Source organism: Plasmodium fragile (genome assembly GCF_000956335.1).
Source record: "Plasmodium fragile strain nilgiri unplaced genomic scaffold supercont1.71, whole genome shotgun sequence".
In the NCBI taxonomy this organism is placed as follows: domain Eukaryota; phylum Apicomplexa; class Aconoidasida; order Haemosporida; family Plasmodiidae; genus Plasmodium; species Plasmodium fragile.
Genome location: NW_012192651.1, coordinates 75,127 through 101,383, shown reverse-complemented (window position 1 = coordinate 101,383; position 26,257 = coordinate 75,127). Strand labels below are relative to the sequence as shown.

At 38.6% G+C, this 26,257-nt stretch overlaps 6 protein-coding genes and 1 non-coding gene across 7 annotated transcripts; 4 read left to right on the top strand and 3 right to left on the bottom strand.

Annotated features, from left to right (window-relative positions):
* Positions 1–949: 949 nt before the first annotated feature.
* On the bottom strand, positions 950–3,148 carry AK88_04679 (uncharacterized protein; the record flags this gene model as incomplete). Its single annotated transcript, XM_012482287.1, has 1 exon — positions 950–3,148. The coding sequence occupies one exon, from the start codon at positions 3,146–3,148 to the stop codon at positions 950–952; it is 2,199 nt and encodes a 732-aa protein (XP_012337710.1).
* Positions 3,149–5,094: 1,946 nt separating this feature from the next.
* Positions 5,095–5,475, bottom strand: AK88_04678 (uncharacterized protein; the record flags this gene model as incomplete). The annotated part of the gene is made up of 1 exon (XM_012482286.1): positions 5,095–5,475. The coding sequence occupies one exon, from the start codon at positions 5,473–5,475 to the stop codon at positions 5,095–5,097; it is 381 nt and encodes a 126-aa protein (XP_012337709.1).
* A 1,343-nt stretch (positions 5,476–6,818) lies between these two features.
* Positions 6,819–7,907, top strand: AK88_04677 (uncharacterized protein; the record flags this gene model as incomplete). Its single annotated transcript, XM_012482285.1, has 2 exons — positions 6,819–7,541; positions 7,812–7,907. 2 exons carry the CDS (start codon positions 6,819–6,821, stop codon positions 7,905–7,907), a joined length of 819 nt encoding a protein of 272 aa, XP_012337708.1.
* A 2,063-nt stretch (positions 7,908–9,970) lies between these two features.
* Positions 9,971–16,215, top strand: AK88_04676 (uncharacterized protein; the record flags this gene model as incomplete). The annotated part of the gene is made up of 9 exons (XM_012482284.1): positions 9,971–12,566; positions 12,701–12,763; positions 12,940–13,335; positions 13,493–13,545; positions 13,716–14,210; positions 14,377–14,565; positions 14,866–15,231; positions 15,407–15,505; positions 15,691–16,215. The coding sequence occupies 9 exons, from the start codon at positions 9,971–9,973 to the stop codon at positions 16,213–16,215; spliced, it is 4,782 nt and encodes a 1,593-aa protein (XP_012337707.1).
* Positions 16,216–18,001: 1,786 nt separating this feature from the next.
* Positions 18,002–19,484, top strand: AK88_04675 (uncharacterized protein; the record flags this gene model as incomplete). Its single annotated transcript, XM_012482283.1, has 6 exons — positions 18,002–18,079; positions 18,429–18,508; positions 18,675–18,772; positions 18,973–19,106; positions 19,241–19,308; positions 19,403–19,484. 6 exons carry the CDS (start codon positions 18,002–18,004, stop codon positions 19,482–19,484), a joined length of 540 nt encoding a protein of 179 aa, XP_012337706.1.
* An 896-nt stretch (positions 19,485–20,380) lies between these two features.
* AK88_04674 lies at positions 20,381–20,453 on the top strand. The gene has a single exon. It is a non-coding gene; the product is annotated as a tRNA-Arg (tRNA).
* A 1,316-nt stretch (positions 20,454–21,769) lies between these two features.
* Positions 21,770–24,716, bottom strand: AK88_04673 (uncharacterized protein; the record flags this gene model as incomplete). The annotated part of the gene is made up of 2 exons (XM_012482282.1): positions 21,770–21,856; positions 21,996–24,716. The coding sequence occupies 2 exons, from the start codon at positions 24,714–24,716 to the stop codon at positions 21,770–21,772; spliced, it is 2,808 nt and encodes a 935-aa protein (XP_012337705.1).
* Between the last annotated feature and the right edge of the window lie 1,541 nt (positions 24,717–26,257).

The following is a 26,257-nucleotide window of genomic DNA, read 5'->3' as shown; positions in this document are numbered from 1 at the left end:
GGTGAAGGAGAAAAGGAAGAATCTTAATTTGCACGTTTTTGCTGAAAAATACGACCCCCCAAAAAAATGATGACACTAATATGGACAGTAAAATACACTTTGATTATCTCCTGGTGGGGACGATTTTGTGAGGATCTCCGAATGTATATACAAAGCAGTGCAATTAGTGGGTAATATAAAAATGTATGTATTAAAAAAAAAAAAAAAAAAAAAAAAAAAACATTCAGCGGAGCAACAAAAGAGCAGTTCCTTGACTGAGATACATGGAAGGTCTACCACCCTTTCCGTAGTAAAGTAGGCTTGTAACTTTGCTTGAAGTTGCCTCTTTACCCTTTGCGTTCGTCCGTTTTACAAATGTTACCATTTTTTAAAAGAGCAACGGCGCTTTATAATGTTTTAAAATGAAAGGGGAACAGGGAAAAAAAGTTATATTGCAAAAAGTTACAGCGAAACAGCGAAAAAAAGCAGGGAGGCTAAATCAACATATCATTTTTGTCTACATGAATATAAATACACTAAAAAAATTAAAAAAAAATAGCTCCCCCTGAATTTAGCTGGTTTAATATTTCGTATAATTCTTCACAAAAAAAAAAAAAAAAAAAAAAAAAAAAAAAAAAAAAAAAAAAAAAAAAGAGCAGCATGATGGTGAGCATAAAATGGGAACTTTGTCAATATTGCAAAAGGAAAATGAAAAAAAAAAAAAAATAAAGAAAAAAGAAATGGAGACACAAATGAAGAAATTAAAAAGATTCAAATTAGGTACAAAACATGAGTATGCATATTTGCGGGATGAAAAATGAACTTCATTTTTATTTTGTTCCCAAAGGGGTATGTGTGCAATTTGTTCCGCAGGGGTTCCACAAGTTGGTGCTGCAACTGGGGTTGCTTGGCACGCTCCTTGAAGTTCAGCAGACCTGCACCGGGTTGACATATTTTGCAGTGGTCCCCCTCAACCGATGACGAAGTGACTCTTGAAACCCATTTCCTCCTTGGAGTCCTCCACCTTTTCACGTCTGTCCAGGATGAAAATGAGAATTCCAATGACAGTCAAGCAAATGAGGGTGATGTAAATGATGGAGTAAAACTTCTTGGACGGGTTGACGGAGAGCTGAATTTGCCACTTGTTCGAGTTGTCCAGCGGATATGGAATGACGATGATATGCGAGTTAGGGATGATAGATACCCACATGTTATAATATTTCTGTTCATGTGTGGGCATGCCGACATAGAACTCTTCCACGTAGTTACTGGTTCTACCTAGTCCAAACAAAACATAGGGTAATTGCAAAGGGGAATGAGCGGACTGGCTTTTCTGAATTCCAATTCTGCTTGATTTAACACCATTTACATCAACGACGGTAATTTTGAATGTGGGTCCATGGGCATTTCCCCCTAACGTTTTGGTGGTTATTTTATCCTTCTCCTTGTAGCAGTCGTTAACACATATGCCATTTAAGGCTGTAGACTTTAGGAAAAGGGAATCCGTTTCGTTGCTTCTGATGAACCCTACAGCGCCATACTTGGTCTGCTTGCTAGACGCTTTGTATTTTCCAAAGATGAGAATATCTAATACTCCATTTTCGAATATGTCAAAGAAAGCAGAATTGTAAACATCTGTGACGATTTCATCTGGGGATGTAACGAATTGGTAAAAATTAAAAAAGCCTCGAATGTCTATGTTATTTTCTTCATATATGCCCTTTTGTTCATTTTTATAAATTCGTACATACTTTTGACCTTTATCATTTTTTAATGTTATTAGTAGATCTAAGAACCCATCGTCATCTACATCTCCGACGCTTAGGTAGTAGGGATAGTCTGCATTTCCTGATAAGTGCAAGCCAGATGTATCTACCACCGATACAAAATCATCATTTAATTCTTGTACAAAAGTGAAGTCACTTTCTGAGCATAAGTTGGATGCCAATCTGCATTTACTTTCATCTGGTTTTTGCCAAGAATGATCACATATTTTTTTTTGAACATTCGGGATGAAAAATATTTTATCATCACTAACACAGCAGTAGTTACAGTAGGAGCTTTTGATACACGTTGGAACTACAATGTCGATGGATCCATCTCCATTAAAATCTCCAAACAGGACTTGTAAAGAATTGGGTGGTAAAATATAATCTTCTTTATGCTTCACGTATATGCTTTTTCCATCCACAATTTTATTTAGCCAGATTTCGAGAGAGGAGTTTTTTTTTGCATTTTTTTTATCATATATAGTGAAGACCAAATCTGCTTTACAATCTCCGTTGATGTCTACAACTGCGCTTGAATTAGGGTTCGTAATTTCTCCTACTTCTGATTTTTCAAAAAGTTTCATATTTTTCCACAGTGCACTTTTGAATGACCCATTTTTGTTAATCCATACAAAACGCGAAAAGCCACCTGGCTCATTGGAAGGTTGTTGTCCTATAAGATCTGGGAGCCCATCATCATTTATATCACAAACGAGTGGGTGAATATTACTGAAGTAGATGCTATCATTGGTTTCTTTTGCACCTGCCTTTTCGTCACCCGTTACACTAGGTGTTATGTACGTGCCATATTCTGGATCTGATATGTCCTCATTTTCCATTTCTTTTTTTCTTGAGTTAAATACTTCTTCCAGTTTTTCATTTTCGTTTTGCAAAAATGAGGCAATATAATACTTGGGATTTCTGCTACTATCCTTGGGGTCTTTAAACAGCACGAGGACATCTAGAGCGCCATCAAAATTGAGATCAATTGCAGTGACGTTCATTATTTGTCCTTCCAAATTGGCTTCCGTGTGATACACAAATTTGTTTTCATGCACGCTGAAAATGTGCACATAGATAGTACTCATCCGTTTGTCTTTGTCATAGTTAAACAGAATCAAATCCGTTTTCACATCAGAGTTATAATCCCCAAAATCACCAATCTCCGCATTTATATTCAGGCCAAGGTTGTAATTTATTTTGTATTCTAGCTTTTCTGTCGGACTTATAGATTTCCATTTCTCAAACAAGTTCCAGTTATATCCTTGCACGTGAAATCCTGTGTAGTGCGCTTCATTTTCTTTTCCTGATAGGTTTATAAATGCACTCTTTATGATGTTGTAGATGAACAAAAGGGACACCAGTTGGAGCACAATGTTATACTTTCTGCATATTGCCATATTGAGTCTTTTGCTGAGTACGACTACTTGGAGCGGAGGAGGGTGTGGTGATAGGGAAAAAAAAAAAAATACAGGTCACCACAATTGTATATTCGGAATGGCTGGTACTTAAAAAATAGGATGCTCTTTTCGCTATCAAATACGTTTTTTTGTTTTTCTCCTTTTTGTGTGTTAAAAAAAAAATATATATTCCCCGTCTATGTCACGTATGGCTTATGCGTACGTTAACGGTATGCTATGCGCCCCTTGCTTAAATATCATTGTACAGAGTAGCCAAAGGGGAACACGCGTTGAGGCAAAGGTTAGGAAGTCTCCCACGTTATTTTAAGAAGGCACATACACACATGCGTAAGGAAAAAAAAAAAAAAACCACTGCGTGTAGTGCTCATGTGCGGGACACTTCAAAAACCTTTGAATTTTCCCAACATACAAAATGAGCTGTTTCAAAAGTTTTTCATAAAATAAAATAATACGCAAACAACGTGGAGTTAAAAAAAAAAACATAAAGCCAAATCAGAGGGAAGCACACGTATAACTATGTACCAAATCAAATGTCACTTGGTGTGTTCTGTTTTGCTAAGTTTATATATACACGAATTCGTGAATAAAAATGTATATTGATACGTGGACTGTTGATTGAGGGGGGCATATGGCCCCAGCAACAAAACAGGTTAAGCATGTCAGTTGGACTTGACAGAAATGGGTACATACTATACGTTCAGTACGTATGTACGTTATTATATTTGCCTTTTATGCGTAGTCCTCAGTACAACTGCAAAGGCTGCAAAGGAATAATTCATAACAAAAAATTCTCTCAACTATGCATAACGAGCGATGGTTAAGAGAGGGTAAAAATTCCGCCAATTGTGGTCATGTGAGCCGAAGTATGGCTAATTATGGCTAAATATGCCAAATGATTACTGGCGAATAGGCGAGCGGCGGAAAAAAAAAAAAAAAAAAAAAAAAGAAGAAACTGCTGCTTGTTAAAATATGTATGGCGTGATGAAAAAGCATCACAAGTGATAAACGGGTAAGATCAAATTGAAAGGACAAAAAATCCCAGTGTTTTCACTGCAAGTTTAATTCGCCCCAACGTTCGAGTTTTATCAATGTGAGGATGCGCGTTTATTCGAGTCATCTCTTATGCCATCTGATTATATAATACGCGTGGTGCATGCATTGGGCACGTATAAGAAAAGTTCCTCGTGTTTTTTTTTTTTTTCTCACAAGGCACCTCGGCAAAACAGCAAAGATGGGATTTTAGCGGGGGGTAAAAATCATGGGCTAAAAGGATGCGCAAATATTTTTAACAATTCAAAACGTAAAAAAAAAAACAAAAATAAATAAAAATTAAAATTAACGTTAGCGTAAATGTGAAGGTAAAGCAGGGCCAAATACGCATAACTGCGCGCAAGCGTCGAGCGTCAAATGCCAAAAGTGCAGAAATGGAAATACATACACGTATGGGGAAAGAACGCCAACATAACATCCCTTTCCTTCCTTTGTTATGAACATTTTGAAGCAGTTTTGCCTCTCTGCTGGGTGTACTAGCACCTCGTGCCTTTTTGGTCCAATTGTCAGCCCAAAGAAGAACGATATGTTTATCACATTCGAATTATTTCCGGAGAGACGCTCCAAAAAGGTAGAAAAACTCCCCGCGTTTGTTACGTCCAAATGGGCCGTGTACATGTGCGACGTTCATTTCTTCCCGTCTTTACTTAAAATTCTTCACTGGGAGGCTCATTGGGGCTATAAGGAAAAAAAAAAAAAAAAAAAATTATTGGTAAATTAAAAGTTGGCTTAAAAAAGGTGGTACTATATATCAATCCATGGTAGATAAAAACAGAATTGGCTGCGCTTTGCTTAATAAGTATATGTCCACATTGCTACGACGAATTCGCGTGCTGTATAACTTTTCGTGCATTTCTGCGTACGCCGTAATGTGCTTACTTGCACTTTTTGTCCAGGGCCCAGTTCCTCAAGTTGTGGTAGGTTGTAGCTCCGCAAATATTGTAGTGCGTCTTCAAGTTATAGTAATAAGGCAACCCTCCACATAGATTATCATAATCCAGCTGTTGGAGCAACTCAAAGTTGTATGAATTTTCATACATTTCTAATTTTAAAAGGTTAACCCCTTCTTCTTCCTTTAATTTGGTTAGCAGCTTTTCCATACTGTTGCAGTATTCGCAATCTTCACTGTGGAAACACAGAAGGTGTGGTAATTTTTTTTTTTCCAAATTGAGAAAAGAAAGAGCGTTCCTTTTTCGTCTCATGTACCTGCCAGCTAATCTCTTATTCTGCGTAAAATTGAGTGCTTGGTAAATCATGGGTGCTGCGTTCTGTGATGTTAGATGTGTTGAGTGGTGGCCAATATTTAGAACCACTCCCCTGACCGCGTTATCATTGTGGCGAACAAAAAGAAGACTTAAAAAAATTGTAACAAAAAAAAAGGATACAGAGACAATGCTAATTGTGCGAAATCTCGGTGAAAAAAACATGAGCCAAAAATTATTTGCAGTGGAAGGGGTTTTCTGGTTTTGTTTCGGCTATTATATTTGTTATTGTGTGCAACGTGCAGGCACACATATGTGGGCTGGTGGTCGTAGAAATCGTGCTGCCTCTGCAAAAATATGTTCCCATTTTAAATGTACACGATATGAAATGCGACGCGGTATAAATTTCTCTGCATGGTTCCTTCTACTAATGGTGTGGTGAATGGGTTACGTGGAGTAACTTGTTTTTTTCTAAGTTAAGAGGAAAGGCGTATTCTCGATTAGGGCATGTACAAATTTGGTTTTTCCTAAACAATGTAGGTTGATTAAATTGGCATAAAAAAAAAAAAAAAAAAAGTGACTTCCTGCTTTATATATGTGCTTATATGCCATAGTAACTGCTCACTAGTGTGGTAACTACTAACGGGTCGTTTTTCAAATTTGCAAAATAGCACGAGTGTTGATTCCGTTCTGTATTGGGGCCCGCTAGCTTGGCGAAGTTTTACGTGTTATTTGTCGTTGTGCGATAAATGTCAACACATCACGAAAGGGGGGTGTATGGGTTCGTATGTACCTATCTCGTCACAAATAACGTGTCACGACATTTTGTGACGTCGCTATGCTGTGTTGCTTTCCCAAAAATGCAGGCGAATGGGGGAGTCCCGGAAAAGGTGAATGTGCAAATTTTTGAAAAAATAAACTTTTCTCTTTTTGTTCACGCACCCTCATTTTTTTTTTTTTTTTGAATTAGCCCCAAAGGTTGTCAAACTGTGTATGTATAAAGCGCGCACATACAAACGCACATACATTTAAACAAAACGCTAGGTGTGGAGCATGATAGGGGAAAAAACAGTCATAGAGCAAATTCCATACGTATGATGCCACGTAACACCAAATTGTAAACAAATCCATACTTGAAATAGGATAGAAACAGATAAGCACAATTGACTTACACAGAAGAACCATTTTCTTTTTTTTTTTCTAGCTCCTCTTTCACTATACGAAGATCATCCCACAGCATGCTCAACCCTTACCTAGAGGCAATCACTCCAGTGCAACCCACCCATCTCTCTCTCCCATGATCGAGGAAAAAATTTGCCATACTCTTACACGTCTGCCCTGCACATAGGCAGGCACCGTTTAAGGCATCAGACGATAGGGTACAAAAATATCCCAAGATGTTTTTGATCCTTTTTTTCTGTATATATATGCTTCATGCTTTGAGAGGCTTGAAAATAGACACAGGAGTTGAAAGGGACATAGGCTTATTAGTAACTAACGATAGAACGTACAGGAGAACAGTGCGCGAAAGAAACCTGTGCTTATTAAGGAGTAAAATAAGTTTTAACTTCTGGAAGAAGAAATATCATGAGAGGTCCATAGATGAGAAGCTGAATGTCATCCCAGTGTACATATTGACAAATTATAATAATTCGCCCTACATATTTCACGAGAATGAAAAACAAGTGTGTTACCTTTTTCTATGTCCGTACGATGCGGAGAATATGTTGAAGGATATAGTAAATAGCAATGGGGTGAGAAATACCAGGAATATAAAAATACATTACTTGAATATGCAGAAGGCTTATGAGCTGATAAACGAATTTTTACTTTTGAAAAAAGCCGAGAAGAGAAATCCTCATGTGGGCAAAAATAACGTCTGCTGGAAATTAATACCGTCAAAGAGACAAATGCAAAATGCGCTTTTATTTTTATCCTTTAATAAAAAAAGCGAATTGGTATGTCCTGTTTTTTATGTAGACGGGTATTACCTACAACGGGATTCCACAGACATTGTGCCTTTGTTTTTCGATGTGGAGGATTTGAAGAGTGCTATTGCAAATACGCCCCTGAAAAATAACAAAATTAAGGTCCTTAATTTTGTCGACGTGATATTTTCGGTAAGAACAGCGCAACTGGGTAGTGGAGTGAACGCGAAGGGAATAACCCTCTTCGTGTGTGCTTGTGTAGTTTGGGTAGCCGGTACCAGAAAAGTTGAACATGGGATGGCGCATAAATGTGGTTACGCTAAGAATATGAAGATGCGCATGTCCTTATGTTACGCTTGCGCTTACGTGTGTATTCTTTGTACGACCCTGCTTGCGCATTTATCCTTCACATTCGCGGATGTGAGGCGCAAACGAGAAATTGCCCCCTTTTTTTTTCGCCAGGACGATCACAAGAAGTTTGGATTCATACCCAGTTCGAAGAGTGTGGAGTACTTGGACAGGTTGAAAAAGATTGGAGTGAGGAAATCGTACTTTTAAGCTGGCATTTTTTTTTTTATGATAGCATAAAAATGGTAAACTGCTCGTTGTGGAAACTTTTTTTTAGAGTTTTTTGTTTTTTGTTTTTTTTTTTTTTTTTTTTTGTCAGTTTGTTTTTTATAACATGGAGGTTCCCCTTTTGAGGGAATTTCTGCTTCCTGTTTTCAATCTCACCGTTATTTAATTTGTTTTTTTTTTACAAAAACTGTAACCAAATTGTAAATTAGTCAATGTGTGAATGGTGCAATGACACACCCACAGTACCAAGCAGTAATTTTGCCCCACGGAAATTACCACCTGGTGGGAATACATTCCCTCGTAATGGATGGAAACCAATTTAGAGTTCATGTTTGGGCCATTGCCGTTTTTTTTTTTTTTGTTTTTGTTTGAAAATGAAAACGGAAGGTGTACGAATTTGTCAAGGCAATCATCATGTGTCATAATTAAGTAGGAAAATAATGACACGTAGGGAGAAAATTTTTTTGGGTATAGCTCCTCTTCACCTTATGGGGGAATGTTCGCCCGTTTTATGGTTATGTGGTAAATATTCTTAAGCATAAAATTAAGTAATAAAGTCGTAAGTATGTGTACATGTGTACACATCATTTTTACACGTTGTAAATAACTTAAGGACAAATTTAAAATGTGAGGGGAAAAATAATGCCCATGGAAAAACATGCTGGCAGAACTTTGTACACACACACACACACATGCAGAGGGAAGGAAAAAAAAAAAAAAAAAAAAAGCAGATAAACCCATATGAGGATACAAAAAAAAAAGTGAGAAAATTACGAAAATGTGGCAGAAGAATATGATAAAAAAATATACTCATTTACGCATTTTATGTTTCAATTTTTTAACGTGTAAATTTGGTTAAAGAACAGGGGGCTCAGGACATACAGTGTTTGCGCTTTTCTCACATTTCTTATTTTTCGCGGAAAGGCATTTTTATTTGTTGCTGAGCGGATGGGGTGGGGAATTTTCACACTTCTTCGTAACGCATAGTATGGTATGTATATTGCCAATCGTATCGTATCGCTTTTTTTTTTTTTTTTTTTTGGGCAGATATGGGTATCCCTATTGTGCATTTCTTCTTTTCCTTTATCGTAACAAATAGCACAATTGCGTGTCATTTTCTTTGTTATCTCTTTAATGGGTGAAAATGCGAAAGTTCATTTCAGTTTCCTTTTAAGAGCAATTTTACTGGGACCCCAACAAAACAAGAAAAAAAAAAAAAAAAAAAAAGGAAAAATGTTCACATGTACTATACACGCATATACTTGCATAAATGAACGGAAATGTATGCGCAAAAAAATTGCATATGCGTAATTATGTAAAAAAAAAAAAAATGTTAATTTGCGCCAGGAAAAAGGAAAAAAAGGAAAATACATCACTGAAGATATCATTTCTTTCCCATTTAACAGATTAAAAAAAAAAGAAACGAAAATAGTGCCATTTTAAATGACACGGTTATGTCTTTGTTATATCAAAATGAAAGTGTAACGTTTTTGATAAACAAAAAAATCGGACATATCGACGGGAAAGTAAGAGTAGCCAAAATTTTAGGAGATGCGTAAAGAGTGAATGAACATACATGGCATTGTGTATGTCTGTACTTTATACATTTGCGCTTTTTTTTTTTTTTTTTTTATTTTCCAACCATTGTACTTTTAATGGTTCTGCGCATTTGAGTTATTTTTCCGCGCCTTCTGACTTGTCACACTTTTTTTTTTTATTTGTTTGAGTGTATTTGTTTGTGGTTGCGTGAGTTGGGAGACCCCGCACGTGCAAGCGTTAACGAATCGGCATATTCGTGTACTAGACCAGTTTTCGCACGCGGGCGTTTGCATATGCGCGCGGATAAGCACATTTGTATATTTGTGCTTCTGTACATCTGCACTTGTGCCCTGCCTTTGCACCGTATGCATCTCTCCGAGCCGCATTAGCGCAGTGTACCGCCCCGACTGCGAACACCTAAAAGTCTTCCGACCGTGTGCACGTTGCTACACGCATATGTTCATACACATGTGTAGTAGGCCCCACCAGGTAGAGCAAAAAACACTATGCATAATTCCAACAGGAGAAGCATTTCGAATATACAAAAGAGAAAAAACGTGAAGCACATTTTTCAAATAAAAAAAGACAGAACTGATCAAACTCTTTACAAACCCATAACATATAGTAGCGCCAACCATCCCAAATCTATGGTTAATCCAAATTTTCCAACTCATGGAAATAGACGAAAGGAAATGAATGATGAAACAATATATGGTTTCAGCAATAAAGAGATTAAGCATAAAATTTTAGACAAAGAAAATATGATAAAGAATAAAATTTATAACAACGCTAACAGTAGTTTGAAAAAGAAGAATTATTATGAAAAAATAAATGCTACGAATAATGAGGAAAAGGAATTTGTCAAGCCGAAAAACACCGTTCTGAGTGAACACGTTGGTAAAAATTACATGGACAAAAAGTATGGCGACAATAATAATTTGGCGAAGGATCGATCCAAGTTTCGAAGAATAGGTTACTATAATGAGGAGAATAGTTTAAAAGCGAATTCTGCGTATGACGATGTGAATAATACCATGGCTAGTATGGGTGCTGTCCCAAGTGCGAGTGGCAGCGCACCGCGTCGCAAGTTTAACGATTTAAAGGGAGCTCCAAGTGGAAGTGGCGGTAACAACACCGGCGAAGCTATGAAGAATGAAAAAGGTGGTACCGTGGAAGGGGCACATAGTCAGAAACAAAATGTAGATCACTTTGGAAAGAACAATTTAATGTACAACAAAAGTAACAATGATCATAACGCCAATTATAACTACTCCAAGATGAACAGAAATCAGAACAAGTATGGTAATGCCGATTATAGGAATCCTCCCCAAGGGACAGTTCCGATGGGGACAGCAGGGGTAGGCACACAAGGGGCACAACCACCACTACGATCTCAACCCATTTCCTACATGGGAAGGGACAAAGTATACCAGAAAAATCATATCGAACAAGGTAGTAATCCCAATATGAACAATGTCATGGGTAGAAAGGGTAGCTATAAAAACGATACACTAGGGGCAAAGGATAAGATTTTGAATGAGGAAAATTTTATCGAAAATAACAAAATGAGTGATAATGATGTAGAGACAGGTTTGGGACATAACGAGTTTCAGAAGAGTAAAAATGTTCCTAATAGTAAGGGCGCCATGATGAACCCCAAAAATGTATCGAAAAAAGGAACAAACTATAGTAAGCATAATGACGACATGGTTGTGGATCACGACAGAGTCAATAATAATTATGCATTCAAACAGCATAACCCTAATATGAGAAGGAACATGTATAGCAATTACCCCCAGGGGTCTAAAAATGAGAAAAATATGCCTCAACATAAATACGCGGTTGATAAAGATGGAAACAGAAAAAAAGAGCACCAGAATTTTTCCCTAAGTACCATAGACTCGAATTATTCCCGTCAAAATACTTTTGAAAAAAATTTTGGTTCTAAATTTGTGGACCCACATATGAAGGATATGATGGATGACATTAAGGAAAACCCAGCCGACTATAGTGTCCGCTTGGATGAGACCAAAGGAGAAGGTAAAATGTATTCCAAAAATTTGTCTACAAATAATGAAAAGGGAATTAATGCATCAGACAAAGGTGCTCCATTGGGCGGTAAGGAGGAGGATGAATATGTAGCCACAGGCGAATACAATGAGTGCCCACAATTGGTAGGTGTCTCAACCACCAATAGTTGTGTGAATAATAGTACAAGTGGTAATAAGGCTAATCAGTCATTTAAGAAAGACGGAGGTAATGGTCCTAATGGGAGTGGAAATGCCAACATGGGGGAGAAGCAAAGATTGTTTGAAAGGGCAGATGTGAATGCTCCTTCCAAAAGTTATGAGTATAATACAATCGATTCGGGAAAAGTATCCCCAGAGTTTGGTAATGATAATACGAATATGATAACATGTGAGGGGAGAAGTGGAAATTTGGAGAATTCAAATGATGTCATCCCTAGTATGTCTGGGGTTAATGCGAATGCAGGTTATTTGGCTAATGCCAATACAATGTCTAAGGGGAATACAGGTGCTAGTATGCACCATATGAGGGATAAGACTCTCCCGCAAAATGTAAACGTGTATGGTAGTACCCCCAAGTATGAGGACGCTAAACAGGTTAGAAAACGTTCCAATAATATGCAAGGGATATATAAAGGAAAGAAAGCCATGAAGTATGATCCTCCAAATGATGAAGATTACCATAGGTACCATTCATCAGAGGATTATAATAATAATGATAGTCATCATGTACATAATTTTTTTTACGAAAATGTAAATGACAACGACGAGGAATATATGAGCGAAAACGCGAATGAGGATGTTGACTTGGATGAAAATGATTACAACCCGAGAAAGGAGCATAATTATGCTAACCGAAAAATGAATTATAAGCACTACCCAGAGAGAAGTATGAGGAGACTTCACCACGATAGTATGATGAATTATCCAAAGGACAGTAAGAAAAGAGGCTCCTATGGCACTGGATGTACGACGTACTCGGAAGAATATTACCCCGACGAGGAATGCACGCCTGAGATTAGTTGTGCCTACGTGGAGTACCAGCAGGATGGCTACCCCGATGTCTGCTACTCAGGTGCGCCCCTGGGGCTTTTCGCCCAGCTTGTGTTTTGCTTTGCGTATGTCTACTCCAGTTTTTAACCCTGCGTCTGCTTACCCCAACGCTTGCTTAGTCGGCTCATTTGCTCTTGTACCCTCTACTCCCGTTAGACATAGACAACCCTGAGGATTCGCGAACTTACCACAGCAGCTATTCGCACGATTCTAAAAGCGGTATGCCGATGAGGAATGTGTGCGCCGTTCAAAGTGGCGTAGTGGAGAAATTGCGACAGCTACTACGCTCCGATGGAAGACCCATATGGTTGCCCATGTTATGAACAGTCCATTGTGCATACTCTTTTGCTTCCAATTCCATTCCTCTTTTTCCTCCCCCCCCCACGTAACTGCAGAAAAAGGCGCGCTCACAATCATCAGACTACCAGCCGAGAACAAAAAACAAGTAAAAAAAAAAAAAAAGAGCATAGTTAGTTATGGAAAGTCCTTAGTCGAAATGTATAGTACAGCCATCCCGATAAACGAACAAGTAGACCCTTATGCATTAAAGGCACTGTCAAAGAACGAAAATTTAAATGAGAAAATATATGCACTGATTCCAAAGTCAGTGGTTGAGGTTAGTGAATATGATGATGTTACTCATGTTACTTTGCAGTCCTCTTCGCCCCTTTTCGTTAATCAAAATGATAATGTCAAGCATCACATTATAACCAGCACGTATCATCAGAAGAGCGATGATATTCCTAATATCGCGTCCTGTGTCGTTCCGGAGTCCGACGAGTCGTTGAAAGGTTTGTCTTTGCAGAAGCGGCATGAACAAGTTTCTATGTGGGACACGTCTTGCCCTGTGTGGGAGCGATAATTATTCGTTCCTCGGTGTTACCCTCCAATTGCATATTTCATCGTTCCTTATTTATAGTTAATTCCCCCCTCTTACCTCCTTCGCAGAGTCACTGGAAAAGTCGAAAGAGTCCCTAAGTGGAGCAGAAAACGATAAAAATGTAATGCACTCGTAGTGGCGAATGCGCGTTGTGCGCATGCATCGGTTCATCCATCCATACATACATACATGCATACATCGGTGTAGCGTCTAGACAAATATATATCTATTCGTTTTACACATTTGCAATTTCCCTTCCTTTTTTTGCATTGTGCACCCCCTTCCGCACAGCTCAAGTCCATAATCAGGGGAGCGTCGCTGAGAAACAAAAGTGGATCATCACTGAGCGTCAAGTTTAAGTTGTCCCAAGGGAACCAAGAAAACAAATCACAAGGAAAAAATGAAAATAAAAATAAGTCACTGAATGGGGAAGATAATGAAAAAGAATTAAATAAAAAAATTGAAGATCACATTCTATCGGAAGAATTAAGAAATTTAAAAATTGACAAAAGCATTACTGAAAAAAAGAGGGCTTCGATATTTGATGAGCCAAAAACGAGACTGAGACAAGAAAAGAAAAGCGAAGCAAATAACAAAGTCGTTTTGGATTCAAATAAAGTAAAAAATGCCACAGAAATTAAGTTAAAGAAAATTCAACATGTTACTGGGTTGCTCGAAAAATATGACATACCGAACCCATTTGCGAGTTACACCATGGAGCCCATAGATTACTCCCAATTGCCTGGAAAAAATAACAGCGCAAAGTTGATGAGCCTGGCCCACACGGTAAGCTGCATATGGGGATCGATGCATAAGTGTGGACACCCGTCCGAGTTGTTCTTGCACTCTTGAACGGAAGCTAGCCGCCCGGCGATTACACATTCTAAAGGTTTGCCCCCTAAATGTTGTTCCCGTTAATGTTTTTTTTTCCCCTAATATTTCCCTTTCGTAGGTTTCAAACAATTACTACAAGTACATTTTAAAGAGCATGGAAAAGGAAGAAATTAAGGAAGTCTTTAACGAGAAGAGGAAAAAAATGATCCTCAAATTGATAGCCTTGTTAGGAAACCAAATAAATTCAGAAATTAAGAAAAAATTTGCAGAGGCCAATGCGGCTGACATATCTAAGGAAAGCGAACTGGTAGGTGGAGATGGGCAACAGCATCTGAGTGAAAAATGGTTGCGCGGGAAGCAGTTACAATTGAGTTGGCTCCCTATTGGGGGAGTGGGAAAAAAAATGCATTTGATTGTTGTGTAGTGTGTGGATAAACAAAGGACTGGACAGCACACACATGTGTATTCGACCCGCGTACATTATTTCATTTTTACAACATGTGCAATGTTGATGAGTTGGATACGTGTGTGCGCATCTGAGGACACACGTAATATACGCTTAAGCGAGCACTTCCCACACATGCCGTTTTGATGCCCCGACCCGCAGAAAAAAGAAGACAATGTGAAGCCACAAATGAGCCCAAAGGAAAGGGAAATAAAAGTTGAAGAACATAATTTGATATGTCAGTATTGGGAACAACAGAGCGAATGTATGAGCATGTTAATAAAGGAGTGGAATAAGATTTGCGAAATTTTAGAATCGATAAAAGTAGATCCTAATAACATGATTAGTTCACTGATCTCCCTGTATGGTGAGAAAACTGTGAGCGATTTTCACCTGAGTGTCGACCAGATAAAGGAATCTAACATTGAATTGGATGTGAACGTTGATGATATTTCCATTCCGAACATTGGGGAACCCCCCGAGAATAAATTCGACCCATCTGGAATGACAGTGGCGAAGTTGATTCAGGTAAGAATAGCATAAAATAGAATAAAATAATATAACGCAATATGTATAGTAATGTATCTGAGGAGGTAAAGGTGCACACTTGAATGAGGAGTGGTGAAGATAGTACCACTCCCCGCCGATGTTAAATGTATAGATTGCCTGATTTATGTGCGATTTGCTTTTTCCCTTTTTGAAGGACATGAAGTGGGATGTGGACCTGGAGTTTTCACTTAACCAGATAAGGGAACAATGGAAAAATGAGAATAAGCAGAATAAGAAGTTGATACAGAAGAAGGTAAGGCACGCTTGTTTTGTGCGCCATTGCGACATTGCTTGTTTGGGTCTTCCTTCGTGTGCGTATGTCTTCTTGAATTTTTTTGATCTGTCATTAGTGGTGCCGTACGTAGGCTGATTTATGCATTGGGGCCATTGTAACCCCTCCATACATGGGTAACATCCCCCCGCGCACTGTCCCCCCAGATCGTCGAAGGAATAAAACACAGAATAGGACTCCTGGACTACCTGAACAATGTGGAAGTGAACTTAAACGCATTTGCCAAAATAATTGAAGGAAGGATGATATCAAATGATGATGTGAAAAGTCAGTTGAGGTCTATGCAAGATTTACATGAGGATGGAATTTTGTCAAAACTTTTGCAAAATTTAGAATGTAATAAAATGGATATAAATGCAGAATCGTTTAGAACTCCTACGTCTTTTTTCATTTCACATCATTTGCCTATGACTATGTGCTCACTGAGTGATAAGTCTAAAATGGACAACCTGGAGGGGAATGGAAGCAGCGATGGTGGCAACGGTATAGAAGGAAGCGGCAGAAACAGCAGAGGAGATGGAAGCGGTAATGGTAGCGACAGCGGAAGCAGCAACGATAATGGCAAGGGTAATGATAACCAGGGTGAGCATGAACAGAATAAAGAACATGAAAAAGACTCCGATGAAAATATCAGTGAAGAGAATCAAAGCTCCGGCGACGAGAAGGCGTGAGTGTAGGAGGGGGATAAAATGACAAATTTTGTTCCTTTCCCCCCCCCGCATGGCCAAGGAGAACCTTTTCTGTGGTCCCATTATTTCAGATTAGTAAAAAGTGAAAACCGCCGTTATCACGTGAATAAGTGGACGTGTATATGTCTCCTAGCGCACTTGTACCACATGCATATGAACACGAGCATAAGAACATTTGAAAAGACAAAGAACAGAATAATCAAGTTCTCAATCTGTTTGCTTTCTACACCCATCGTGAAACTAGGAACATTACACTTCCTTCCAATTTGTTTCAACAAATGGAGAAGAATATTGTTCTACCCCTGGCCCAGACATGTGAAAGTTTATATGTATGGATGGGCACACTTGCATAAAGGCGTACGTTTATTAAGCCATATCAGCGTTCGTTAGCTAGCCCCTTTTCTTTTTTGTGTGTTGCTCCTTTGTTTTTTTTTTTTTTTTTTTGATTACTTTATCGCTATTATTTCGCTACTTTTATTGCTACTATTATCGCTATTACTATTTTTTTACCATTTATATATTTGTGTGGTTGTGTTTTTTGTAACTATCACTTTGCTCATTTTTAATGCCTCGCGCGATTCTCCAAGAGATCGTCGCTTCGTCGTCGCCATTTATGTGCGCCACTTCGCCACCTTTTTAAATTCGCAATTTTTAGTACGATCCCCCTGCGCAGGAAAAACGCCCACACGTACAGAAAAAAGTGTGTGTGTTTGCGTATTATGTATTTTCCATTTTCGCCCGTTCGTTTTTCATTATTTTTATGGTACTTTTATTTTTCCACATTTTGCCTTCCTTTTTTTTTTTTTTGGTGTTAATTTATTAAATAGCGAAAAGAATAATTAGTTAAGCGCGGGTATTCTCCCCGTCGTGGTAGTCTTTCAATAACGCCTTTTGAGTACACGCTTTAATCACGCCCGGGAGACATCCTGAAGGGTTTATACAAAGTGCGACCACCCTTCGTACACACTGTACGTATGCGTCATATTGGGGTTGTACATATATATACCTACTGGAGAAGAGGCCGAACGGGTCTTGACATGTTCACATTTTTTTTTGCGTCCCCTGCAATCGTGCAGTTTGTACGTACAACTCTTTTTACACTTTTTATTATGTTTCCTTTACTTTCTCGTTCCTTTCCTCTCGATTTTGCTTTTGCTTTTTTTTGTGTGGCATTTTTAAGAATTTTTTTTTTTCAATTAGGGGTTATGTGAAAACGTATTCAGCGTTTCTCATTTTTTCCTTGTGCGAACATGTGCGGGATTGTTAACTTATGTACATACTGTGTACGTTTGAGCACAGTGGAGATTTACTGCCTCCCGGTTTAAAAAAAAAAAAGTACGCTGCGCACTGCCTGCGAAGCAACTGTGCAAAAGAAGCTATATATATAAAGGAGTAGGTAACACAGTGGCTGTAGTAGGTGACCACCGCGCCCCCCACAATTTCCCTCCTCTAAGCTGATAATTAGCACGAATTTTTTTTTATGTTCTCATTGGTTATAATATTTTTTCTTTGGAGAATAATTTATTCTAAAATATTTCAGGGCAAGAAAAAATTTAAGCAGTAGCAGGGAGTTTCAAGAATGTTTGAGAAAGTCGGCCATAGATAAAACGATAATTTACAATAGTGTGGGGATCTCTTTATTATAACTTTTTTTTTTTTTTTTTTTTTTTTTATTTTCTTGCGCGCAAATTTGTGCCATTTATAAAGCTTTGAACCAGTCCTAATCTCTGCATAGAAGCCTTAACAGATACTTTGAAAAAAAACAAAAATGAAGGGATTCTGCGCTGACAATATTTCCTCCCAGAATTTGATGAAGTCCTCAGTTCAGAGGAGTATCAAAGCAACGGTAAGTTCCATTTTGGCGTTGTCGTGAAATGGGAAAAAGGAGCAATCGCTCTTTCTACGTTTTAGATCGACTGCAGACGTGGACTTTTCTGCGGCAATGATGTGTTGATGCGGATTTGTTGACGTGGTTGTATCTATGCAGACGAGCTGTCGCGGATCTGACAAAATGGTTGCGCGCCTATTTGTCACTCTACATTAGTTCTATACCACTTTTATGGAGATTTCATGGTGATTCTCTCCCTAATTGTTGTATGTGGTGTGCTGTGGATTCCTCCCCTCACTGCGACTCCATCGCTCGCTCGTTTAGAGGCAATTGTTACACGTGAATTAATCTCTTTTGTCCCCTAAAGATTTTAAAGCAATACCCCAAATTAGAAGATTTCACTGAAGATATATTTCCCAAAAAGGGGTCCCTGTTTTTAGGAAAATGGTACTAAAAAGGAGAGGCGATAAAAATGGCCACCACACCAATCTATTCTTTTTTTTTTTTTTTTTGATTGCCATTATCTTAACCAAGTGGACCGTACACGTGGAAACGTAACAAGTGTGCATATGTTGTTCCATCCACCCCCCGTCCACTTTTTACCTTTTCATAGCATAAACCACGTTACTGTAATTATTGGGAACAATGAATTGCTCTTTTTTCAAATAAGGAATGGTCCTTGGATGCCCAACTTGAAATTAGTGCACAAATGTGAGAAGCAAATGGATTTTTTTTTTTTTTTTTCACTTACGGGGCGCATAAAACATTTGTTTGAATCCCTACGCATGCATTTGTACAGAATGCGTTGTCAATCTGCACCGTATAGACCCTCATTGTAGGTTTAATTTGTTTCCCGTTTTTGCCTGCACATGTCCGTATGCCCATATTTACGTCCCCCCTCCACTTTGTAGACCCGTTCATGATGCCACAGATACAAGTTGACAAAGGAGCCATAAAGAACGTTCTGCGTGGATCGAATATAATGTGTCCAGGAGTTACATCCCCCGGTGGGAAGCTAGACGATGTGGAATCAAACACGGTGGTCGTAAGGATACATGGGCATGTCATTAACGTGTATAGATGTGTACATGTATGGAAGAGCATATAGTGAAACAGGCGCGTTTGTGAGTACCTTGTCAGTTCCATTTTTTTTTTTTTTTTCCCTTTTTTTTATTGTAGCAAATTCGAGCGGAGGACAAAGAATTCGCATGTGCCATAGGAATAACTACCATGTCATCAAAGGAAATGTACGGATAAGGACGAACTAGACTACCCCTTTCTGTGCACCCCGTTTTTGTATCCATATCATACATAATCTTTTTTTCTTTCTTTCCTTTTTAGCTTGGAGGTGAACAAGGATATCTGCATCGAAAATATACATTACCTGAATGATGGTTTATGGAATTGCAAAATTGAGAATTAGTTGGCGGGGGTTTTGCTCAGCACATTTGGTAATCCTCCTGATGTGTACACGCCCGTCCTTAGTAGAAGATAAAAGGACGCATCTCAACATGTGACAGGTTTTTGGTAGCTACTGGCAGCTTTAATCATTTCCTTGTAGCTGCTTTTATTTGATTCGTTTGTATCATGTTTTTTCGAAACACCGTTTTGTAACGCATCAAATGGAGTGAAAAGGCATTTGTGCCAGGTTTCCCCTTTTCAATTTTATGCATCGTTATATGTGTAAGTACATATTCGGATGGTGTTTGTTTTCGTTTAAAGGGATGATCCTTTGGATATTACATTTGGGAATTTTTGTTTTTTTTTTTTTTTTTCAGTTTAAAGTCGTTTGTTCTTCATTTTAATGCAAATGTTGCGCGTTCGTTAACTTTGATTCTTTGTCGAAATGGGACAGGGGCGGTGTCGGCTTCTGATTTTGCCCTAAATTTTGCGGCAAACATTCGTAACTTTTGACACTTTATTTTCGCATTATTATTTTGCTTGGACGCGTTTATTTTTTCACGTTTTATTTGGCCCCATTTGGCTATCATTCATTTTAATATCATAAAATTCTCATATAAACAATTTAAGGTAATGGCGAACTGTCCTTGAGCTGGCGAGCGCTTGATGTTTCCTGCGGGCTGTTGCGGAACGCCGCGGAGGGGCATAAATTTGGGCAAGGTACGAATCAACGCGCAGCAACAAAAGGAACCATTTTTTTTTTTTCTTTTTCTTTTTCTTTTCTTAAATGAAGAAAAGGCACAATTGAATTTAAATTTTGTCCTTATAATGGGAACTACATACAAAATAAAGAGTAGCAAAATAATAGGGGCAATGAAAAATATGATTGAGAGTTAAAATTGTAGAATTTATTCTAATGACGGCGTAGCCTAATGGATAAGGCGTCGGTCTTCGGAACCGAAGATTGCGGGTTCGAGTCCCGTCGCCGTCTGTATTTTTTTATTTTTTCTTTTTTATATATTCTGTGAAATTCAGTTTCATGTACTGCGTATTATCCGAACCTATATGTTCGTGCTATTTGTTCTTTTTACCTGTACCGCCGTGCAAAGTACAACACATATAATTCTTACGCGCCCTGGGCATTAAAATCTGTATACAAGGGGACATTCCATTTAGGGGGTAATACGATTTTGCAGTCGTCGCTTTTTGTTTTTTTGTTTTTTTTTTTTTTTTGACCTACATATGTCAAATGCGTCAGTAGAAGTGGTCCAATTTTTTCCTTAAAGCGGATTACATCCTTTTTTAGTACAAGGGCGCTCCCACAAAAAATATATAAATTTTTACCTCGATGTGAAGAGACCGCACGTCGTGAGGAAGTCAAAATACAACCTATGTAAGCGGGTAGCTACGTATGTGGGTTATGGGGACTTATGGGTAAGGTTGGGTTCAATCAAAGATGCCCTTCTTTGTATGCCTGCACGATTGTACATTTTTATTTTTTTCTACACATTTTACATACCGGTCATGTCGATTTAAGAATAACTTACATTGTAGAATTGAAATACACAAGGGGACAGAGGAGAAGAGAATAAGGCATAAAATAGGGACAACCAAAAATGGTGTAATTCTCTGTGATTTGGTTTCCCCACTTGAGCTTCGATTAAGCTTGCGAGCGCATCCATTGGAGCAAACTTACTATTATGACACTATATTCATCGTATTGAAAAAGAAATGATACTGTGATGTGGAGAGTACACCAAATGTAGGCACAAGAGTTGAAGGGGCTAGAATGAACTGCACATTGTTATACAAAGTGAGTGCATCATCAACACAGATCAATGGTGGGAGACCATGCTGAAAAAGGTGCTACGAAACCGTTGCAACAGTCTGTTAGACGAAATAGAACCGTGCCGTGTATTTGCCCTCTCGAACCATTTTGTTAAGTATGTTGTCGTAAAACATCGCATTCTATTTTGCGTGCACGAAGTGGCGTCCCTATGTGGACAGCGCAAGGTCATGGTTTCGTCCTGTTGACAGTTTTACCAAACAACATTTGTGTAGTTCATATGGCGACGTGCAATGCGCATTATTGCAGAGCGTTGTGCATGTGTGGAACACTCATAGGACAGACATGTGTGCATGAATGGAGAATATTCTTCGTAGGTTACGCGCTCGCAACGAAACGCTATAAACTAATTAGAAAACAAACAGCCAAGAGTGACCGTAAAAATTACTATTCATATTTATTCACAAAAAAAAAGGTGTACTTTAAAAAAAGGGGTTCCCAAATAACGCGGATAAGAACACTCAATTGTTCTTTTTCGTCTTTTGTATTTTGTTTATAAATGCATAGACGTCTTCATTGTAGACGTTCATTTGCATGAACGCGTTTGCCTGAGGGAAGGGGTTCGAACAAAGGGGAGCATTTTAGTGGCGGAGAAATGTAAGAAGGGCATTGTAGCTAGGTGGTATCGGGTGGACTGTATTTCCAACACGGTGCATTTGCTACACCGCTCCTGCGCACATGAATTACCATTTTTTGGAGGGGCAAATAGGACAACTGCTTAATCTCCAGGAGAGAGAGACTAAATAAATGTAAAGAGATGGAGGAGTACTTGCTCATCCGCAGGCCCCCAAAGGCAGTTATCAATTTGTACGTACTGTGCACATCGGTAAATGATTTTTTTTTTTTTCCCAAATATGATTGCACGTTATCGAAGAAGAGGGTGCACATGGTTAAATATTGTTTGGAAGAATTGTACAGCATTTCATCGTAAGATGGTGCGTTTTTCTCAATTTTGTTTTTCGCAGAGCGGGTCCGCACGCTGGATGGGGAAGCAGTTTGGGACGGAGCAGCGTCCTCATCAGGGATTCCCTCGGGGTCCCTCCCATTTTGCCATTTCGCTATGAGTTCATTCTGTCTATTATTTTCATCAGACGCACATACGTAAGCCTCTGACAGAGCAGAACAGACATTGGCCAGCTCTGAAATTTTAAACTGCTGAAGAAAGATGAGTGCTAATTTGGATAAGCATATGAGTAAGTCGTACTGGAGCAAGCAGTTCCCTTTAATTAAGGAATAAATTATTGAGCATATTAAGGTGGAATTTATGTCTTTACTCAGATGTGTTATTAACAGTTGTTCCATTTTGTCTATGTGCATGGAATGGTTATTTGAGCCGTTAGAGTAGTTCATTTTTGGTACCTCGGATGGGGGGTTGTTTCCGCTGGGGGAGCGATACTCATGAGGATGTTTCACGAGCGTGTCATCCCTGTTGTCAGGGTTTGGATCCTCAAGTGCATCGACGCTTTTCTGTTGTTTAGTTTTACCAGATGAGGTTTGGGTCAAAGGAGGCGTCTCACTCAAATGACTATTACATTGAGTAGAGGGAGGAAGTTCTTCCATCCCCAGCGTTTTGGTAAACAAAGCGTATGACTCATTCATGTGCTCATTCAATGTGTGTCCATTAAAGTTGTTTTCATTTTCATTTGAATTCAATTCATTCCTTGTTGGAGATCCGTTTGTGGGGCTTTCAATTTGGATGTGCTCCCCCGAATGGAAAGAACAATCCTGTTTGGCGGCCTGCTTGTTTGAGAGGTTATCCATATAACTGCAATAATATTGGTGATTAATGAAAAGGTATAAAATGGGGAAGAGTTTATCTGATGTGATGTTTTCTGGAGTTAAATTGTCAAGCCCTTTTGCCTTTTCGATCATGTCCAAGTACTTCTCATCATTGTACGTTATAGAATTGAGATTCTCATTCTGTTCCAGAAATGGATAAGAAGTTGTAATGAGGGAATAAATTTTGCGGCTGAGTTGGTGGAAGAATTCCTGTCGGTGTTGTGAACTTTTTGTATAGGCCTGTAACAACATGGATAATTCCTGTAGGGTGTACTCCTGAATAAATACGGCGGCAGTATTCCAGATGGACTCTAGAAGTGCATTGTTTGATAAGCCGATATTTACGTAGGCATGTATAATCATTACGATCTGTTTTGGTTCAAAAGAACTTAAAAGGTGTAAACTATTTTCTGTAATGATATGGAAGAGTTCCTCATGTAACACACATGCATTATTAAACGAGTTGGCTAAAACGCTCAAATGTCTGGGCTTCAGCAAATATGATTTATTTATTAATTCTTCTGCTATGCGTATGTATAATGTTAGGAAGTTTGCCTCTTCTGCACTTTTGAATTTGCTGTACGCATTGGTTAGAGAAACGAGCTGGTCTATGGAAAAGTACGCAGCTTTCTCTTCAATTTTGTTCTTCAAAAATAGAAACAGATCTTTGTTCAAGTGGTTAACCCTGGCACATGCATTCGCCACGTAGTGAATGGAATCGGGACACCACACTGAATCAGGGTATACACCTGCGTCTTTCTCATGGGGGTCTTCCTTGTGTGAATTTTTCCCAATAAGATAAGAGCATATTTGCTGCACCACATTTCTGATGTAAAATGTGTTAAAGTTGTACAAGGAAGACAAGTAGTTACAAATTAAGCATACATTTTTGAACTCAAAATTGTTAATTTTTTTTACTACATCTGCGCAGAGTAGTTTGAATTTATTTTCATGTTCAGGTAGTAGCTTTAACTTGGCAAAAGCGTACAGTACATATAAAGACCCATACTGGGAAAATTTCATATTTCGTCTAAAATAGTGGTTCAGCAGTGTGTTCACCATGCATGGATCGTTCACTTTGATTTTGAGGAGGCACTTTAGGATGATTCCAATTTCGCATGAATTGAACTGACTAGAGTGCTCTTTTATGTTGCACTTGATGATATTCAGGACGTCTTTTTTTTTTTCTTCCTCTTCTACTTCTAGTTCTTCCTCTTCCATTATATGTAGTTCGTTGGTGTCTCCCGCATTTTTTTTTTTTTTTTTTTTATTTCTTTGATCGTCCATTTTGCTACTTCTGCTTAACTCGATGCAGTATCGCATTATGTTCTTCACAACTTGGTTCTTCTTAGATGTGTTATGGCTCAATATAATTTCTGAAATATTTTTGTGTAGGCTGCTATATTCTTCCATTTCGAGTTTGTTTTTTTCTCTCATGGCATCCGCCATGTCAAAGTACACCTCGTCAATCATTTCGAGGTGGCTCTTCTTTTCGCTTTTTGTTCTTGGCTGGTGAAGTTCTCCAAAGCGTTTGGTCACCGTGCTGTACAGTAGATAGCCTTTGTCGTTTTTCATTTTGTTAAGTAGTTTACCCTTTAGGGGGGTAAGAAAAAGGGAAGCTACACTCATTTTTTCGTATCTACTTCAGTGGTAGAAATTACACAAACTGGCGGTTAGCTTTTCATCTTGTTGAGGGGGGCACAGACCAATTTGTTTGAACCCCTTTGCGGAGCAGAAGCGCAGAACATACGGGCTCATCAGTCGAGCGAGGTTTCCTCTCCTACAGTTCGTACGCTGCAGATGTATATAGGTGTGAAAGTTTATCTTTCCAGTGGGAACATCGTTGTTTTCGCCTACATAAGCGAGGGTGTTTCCCTCAGTGAGTTACCGTCACGGGTAGAGGCAAAATAGCAGCATTTTGTTGTTACCCATGTGATTGAATAAGGAAACAGCAGAGTATGATAAATTCGCCCATCTTATTTTGTATGTGCTTAACATAAAGGGAGTAGCTTATGACGCGTGAAGCATTTACGAGTTGGCGAACGCGACATGGAAGCGGCGTCCCGTTACATTAAACACAGAGAAGAAACCTTTTTATGGTGCTAACCGATTCGCGTTCAATTGTACCCATTGTAAAACGGAAAACAACTGCAGTAGAGAGGCGCTACGTTGGCTAGTAAACGGCGTGCATATGCATATACCATATGTTTGGGACATATAAATCCGCTACACCCTTGAGATGTTTTAGCCCCTTTTTGCACAAAATTGGTGATTGATTTTTCCTCGTCAGCAAAGCATTTTTGAGACAACATTTAATTTGCGTCTCGGTAATATACATAGAACAGATTCATAAAATAGATGGAACGTTCTGTGTGCATGTCAAATTGTACTCAGATGTTACAGCATGGGGATTGGGTTTGTCCCCATTTACTTTTTGGAAGAATAATGGTTGTATGGCAGCCTCCCCGTGGGGTACATTTTATTCGTTGTGGGGTTAATGTGTAGAGGAGGCACTTTTGTTTAACTTATTCCTTATGCACATAATAGGAACAGTGAAAGAGGAATAACAAAAAAAAAAAAAAAAAAAAAAATGAAAAGAGCGTGGTGTCTCCCAACTGGAATGCAGCATCCCCATTTTGCAAGCGTTGCATGAGCTGCCAACTTTGTGCCGATAGAGTTTTACGTGAAGAAGGAAATCTTGGGGAACGACACGTGTGATTAAAAACTTGGGAGAACAACTCATAAAGGGAAATTTTTAAATGTTTGTATCCAAAATTGTCTAGGTTTTTACTGCGTTTTTTATATTTGCGCCATGATTAGTGGGCAGGGCTTCTCTACATGTTAAGGCTAATATCCCTATTTGTGTTGGAAGAAAATGCCGTGCCCTGTTCAATGCGCAAAATGTGAATGCTGAGAAACTGGAACATACGAAGCACACATGACGGGAGACCTTACACTTTCCTAAAAACTTTACGAAAGCAGCAATGTTTTACACATTCAGGAAAAGTATATCCCCTGGAAAAAGAAATAAATATAGTGAGATCATATTTTTTTTATTTGCGGGGGGAGGGAATAAATACTTTTTAAGCACACCACTCAGATATCCTAAGAATTTTTTCAATTGGCAACAAAAAAAAAAAAAAAAAAAAAAAAAAAAAAAAACAGGGACA